Source organism: Apis dorsata, unplaced genomic scaffold (assembly GCF_000469605.1).
Source record: "Apis dorsata unplaced genomic scaffold, Apis dorsata 1.3 scaffold_982, whole genome shotgun sequence".
NCBI lineage: Eukaryota > Metazoa > Arthropoda > Insecta > Hymenoptera > Apidae > Apis > Apis dorsata.
In genome coordinates this window covers 37,895-42,086 of record NW_006264085.1, presented here as the reverse complement: position 1 = coordinate 42,086, position 4,192 = coordinate 37,895, and the positions used below count along the sequence as shown (strand labels likewise).

The following is a 4,192-nucleotide window of genomic DNA, read 5'->3' as shown; positions in this document are numbered from 1 at the left end:
TATATTTTTATGTATTTTTCATATTATATATTTATAATATATATTATAATATATATATATTATATATATATTTTTCATATTATATATTATAATTTATAAATTATTAAATATATTTTACTTTTTTTTTTTATAAAACTAACTAATATTTATTATCAATTATAATAAAATTTATAATTATTGAAAAATTCTTGGTTTATTATTCGAACTTAAACTTTTATAAATAATAGAATGACCAACTGGTCTAAATACAATAGTATAACTATTATCACCATCAGTATAAAATGTATGTTCTTTTAGATCCCAACTAACAGGACTATCTAGAAATCCTTGAACATGTAAAGCAATCCATGGTAAAGTACTTTTTGTTGATATATATTCATTCATAACATTATATAAATTTTTTATCTGATTTCTTGTGAAAAAACCAGTCCATTGTAAATATTGTACTTGACCAACCTTCATAGATGGAAGTGGACATTTATATGTATTTACATAATCATTTTCTATATTTTTTCTTAAAAAAAAAAAGAAAAGTTTAAATTATTATCATTATATTATAAGATTAAATTATTATATTATATTAACAATTAAATTATTATTTAGATTCATATTTGTATCATACATACAAATCACCACATATAGTAAAAACTCCAAGCCATTCAAAAAATTTATCATGATCGGATTCATTGGAAATTATTGGTATTGATAAACAATATTCAGTTCTTTGTAAAAAAACTTGTTGACAAAGAAATACATTATATTTACGTTTGTGAAACCATGCTGCCACAGATGATGGACACACATTTTCTTCTAAAAATATATGAATAAAATAAAATTTCATAAAAATAAATAAAAAATAAATAAGATAAAAAATAATAAAAAATTTACCTGATGGATTCCATGAAATAATTATATTAAATTTTTTATCAAAATGCTTCTTCAATGATGTTTGAACATGTTCATAATTTTTTTTAGATGTAAAATTTTCAGATTTCAAGTCAATTATTGTGACTTTTGATTTACATTACCAATAAAAAAAAAAAAAAAAGAAAAATATATATAAAGAATGTTAATAAGTTTAAATCTAAATTATTAAAAATTAAGAAAAAAAATAAAGAAAAATATATATAAAAAATGTTAATAAGTTTAAATCTAAATTATTAAAAATTATAATCAATATTTTTTTTTATTAGAAACTAACAAATATATTAAATACATATCAATATTATTCATAATAATATCATAATTTTTACATAATTATATATCATTTTATTTGCTTTAATTATATAATATATATTTTCATAAAAATTATATATATATATAATCATATATAATGTGATTTTTAGTTAAGTTTATTATGCAAAAGATAAACTTGGACTTGTATCCAAATTTATATTAGTATTTTTTAACTCTTTTCTAAAATTGTTTAATTCTATAGGAGATATTCCTTGCCAATTTTCTAATTCTGATAGACGATATAAATTATCACAATAATGCATTAATAACTGTATAGTATTCATTGATAAATCATGGCTATATAATATTTTGAGCTCTTCTAATTTACGCATTGAATTTTGTGAAAATATCCTTCTTATTGTTTCATCTCCAATACCAGTTGATGAACCCAACTGAATAAATTTAATGTTTTTACAATGAGAAAGTAAAAACTCTAGATGCATATTTGCACATTCTACAACACATTTGATTCTTTCTAAATATTGAAATGGCGGAATTGTAAATTGTCGTGGATATATTGGTACTTGTTCTAAGAATTCACAATTGTAAAAAACTAGATTTTTTATATCTGGACAATATTGACTTATAGATATAAGTGCATTTAAGTCAATTCCATCTACATGTTCCAAATGTAGACTTGTAATTGTATTACCTTTTACTTCTAATAATGTTTTTATTCCATGAATATAGAAATCACAAGATAAAAGTTTTAATTCTTTTAAATAATTCAAAGCAGCTAAGATTGTAAAATCCATAATTCTATCATCACGTAATATACAAAGACTTGTTATATATGGGCACATATCAATTAAAAGATATAAATGTTCCATACTGAAATTTCGACTTTCAAATATTCTTATATAAAAAGAAGTTGTAATATCTTTTTGATGAATATGTTCTAAAACATATCCAAATTCATCACATCTACCAATATCTTCAATATTTAAATGTTTTAGAAAAAGATTTGCATAACCAGATATAGTCATAGAAGTTTTACATAATTTAATTTGTTTTAAATATTTGCATGACAATAAAGGTTGAACACTGCGTTCTGTTACTGATCTAGATGCAGTTACATCTAACTTTTGTAATTTTTTACAGTTTTGAGCTAAAGCTGCTATAATATTATCCGTGCAATCAAAACATAAAATAAAACATATTAAATTTGGCATAGCAGTTACGCCACTAATAATAATTTTTTCAATATCAGATGTTCTCCAACCTGCTGATCCAGAACCTAAATCTAAAACTTCAAGTCCAATCATATCAGGTAATTTAGTATAAAGAATATGACGCATAATCTTAGGCCAAGCAGAAAATTCAATTTTTCTTAAATGTGTATTTATAACCACTTCTGTTAAATGAAGAGCAACTGTCATTTCTGACAAAAAAGTTGTAGTTAAAGCATAATCATTATATGTACTTTTAGTTTCTTTAACTAAATTAACAATAGCAGTTAATACTGTTCTAAACATTTTATCATATAAATGTTGAGGAACATTATAACTTAATAAATGTTTCATAAATTCTAACATTGATTGTAATTTAGTATGTCCATACATTGGATTAGTTTTAGAAATCATATAAATGTATTTTGTCAAGTATTTACCAAAAACAATTACAAATTCTCCAATAGAATATAATGCTAGATCCACTAATGTATGTACCTGATGCTTTCTTGGCATTTTGAGGTATTACTTTTTCTTAGAACTTACCATAACGTGTATGCATTTTACGATCGAAAAAAGAAACTTTTCCTTCTAATCCCAATTTTTGAAAATCTTCTGTTAATAATGATAATATTAAATGTCCAGATGGAGTAATAGCAACTGAATTATCTAAATCTATTTTATTTTCTATAGTTAAAAGTGTTAGTTCTCCTAAAAAATTTATAAAAATGTATGTAATATAATACATTTATTTCTTTTAAATAAGATTTTAAAGAAAAAATATATTTTTTTAAATTAAATTTAATTCTTAAATCAATAAATATGAAAAAATATTAATACATATCACTTACCTTTTTTCACGAATGCTTCTATAAATTCTTTATTTATTAATTCAGATATATTTAAATTATTAATTCGATAATAATCACTATCTTCAAAAATACAAGTTCGCAATTCATTCGGAATTCTGATTGTATCAGGAAGTATCAAGGATATCTGGCACAAAACCAATAATTATAAATTACGTAAAAATTTCTTAAAGCATTATCTTCATGAAATTAAAATTATTTAAAATTCTTTACATACTGAATGATTAAAATAATGTGATTTGATTATGTTCGGTATATCAGTTTTCTTGTAATCTTTTTCTTCAGTCGAAAAATAATGTTGAGGTGGTTTGAAATTCCATATTTCTGGATTAAGCATTTTAATAATGAATGTTATTTAGAAGATATAAATATCTTTATTCTTATAAGGTTTTTATGTTATGTTCTTATAATCTATTGTACAACATATAATGCTATGATTGATTGATTATATAGATGTAATACTATTAACTGCATATATAATATGCATATATATTGCATATATTTTATTTCTCTGATTGATTTATAAAAGATGTATAATAATATAATTAAATTATAATTAAAAATTCATTTAAAATAAATTAAATCAATATTGGAATAAAAATAATTGATTAAAATTAATAATACTCATTACTGGCACTAGAAAAAAATTTTATCAATCAACTTAGTAATTTTAAAGATATTATTTAATAGATTTATTTTAAATTTAATTAATATTTTTATTAATCTGTTGTAATAAATTTATACATTATCTAATAAATATATATTTATTAGAAATAGTAATATATTACAGTATATAGTATTACATTTAATTAAATATTATATAATAAATATATATATATATAATAAATATATATTTATTAGGAATAGTAATATATTACAATATATAGTATTATATTTAATTAAATATTATATAATTAT

General features: G+C 20.3%; 2 protein-coding genes across 2 annotated transcripts; both read right to left on the bottom strand.

The window, feature by feature from the left end:
* Positions 1-130: 130 nt before the first annotated feature.
* LOC102674714 (ribonuclease P protein subunit p40-like) lies at positions 131-3,701 on the bottom strand. Its single transcript, XM_006623984.2, has 6 exons — positions 3,492-3,701; positions 3,257-3,401; positions 2,952-3,116; positions 889-1,011; positions 627-810; positions 131-514 (listed from the first exon to the last, which is right to left on the bottom strand). The coding sequence occupies exons 1-6, from the start codon at positions 3,609-3,611 to the stop codon at positions 175-177; spliced, it is 1,077 nt and encodes a 358-aa protein (XP_006624047.1). The 5' UTR covers positions 3,612-3,701; the 3' UTR covers positions 131-174.
* Positions 1,268-3,053, bottom strand: LOC116186595. The gene has a single exon (XM_031514357.1). The coding sequence runs from the start codon at positions 2,919-2,921 to the stop codon at positions 1,356-1,358; it is 1,566 nt and encodes a 521-aa protein (XP_031370217.1). The 5' UTR covers positions 2,922-3,053; the 3' UTR covers positions 1,268-1,355.
* Positions 3,702-4,192: the final 491 nt, after the last annotated feature.

Bases quoted from the DNA above. Each gene is read 5' to 3' on its own strand.
- LOC116186595 (XM_031514357.1), bottom strand. From the start codon at position 2,921: ATGCCAAGAAAGCATCAGGTACATACATTAGTGGATCTAGCATTATAT.
- LOC102674714 (XM_006623984.2), bottom strand. From the start codon at position 3,611: ATGCTTAATCCAGAAATATGGAATTTCAAACCACCTCAACATTATTTT. The intron at 3,117-3,256 runs GTAAGTGATATG...TAAATTTTTTAG, and splicing joins AGAAGCATTCGTGAAAAAAG to GAGAACTAACACTTTTAACT. The intron at 515-626 runs GTATGTATGATA...TTTTTTTTTAAG, and splicing joins TTTACTATATGTGGTGATTT to AAAAAATATAGAAAATGATT.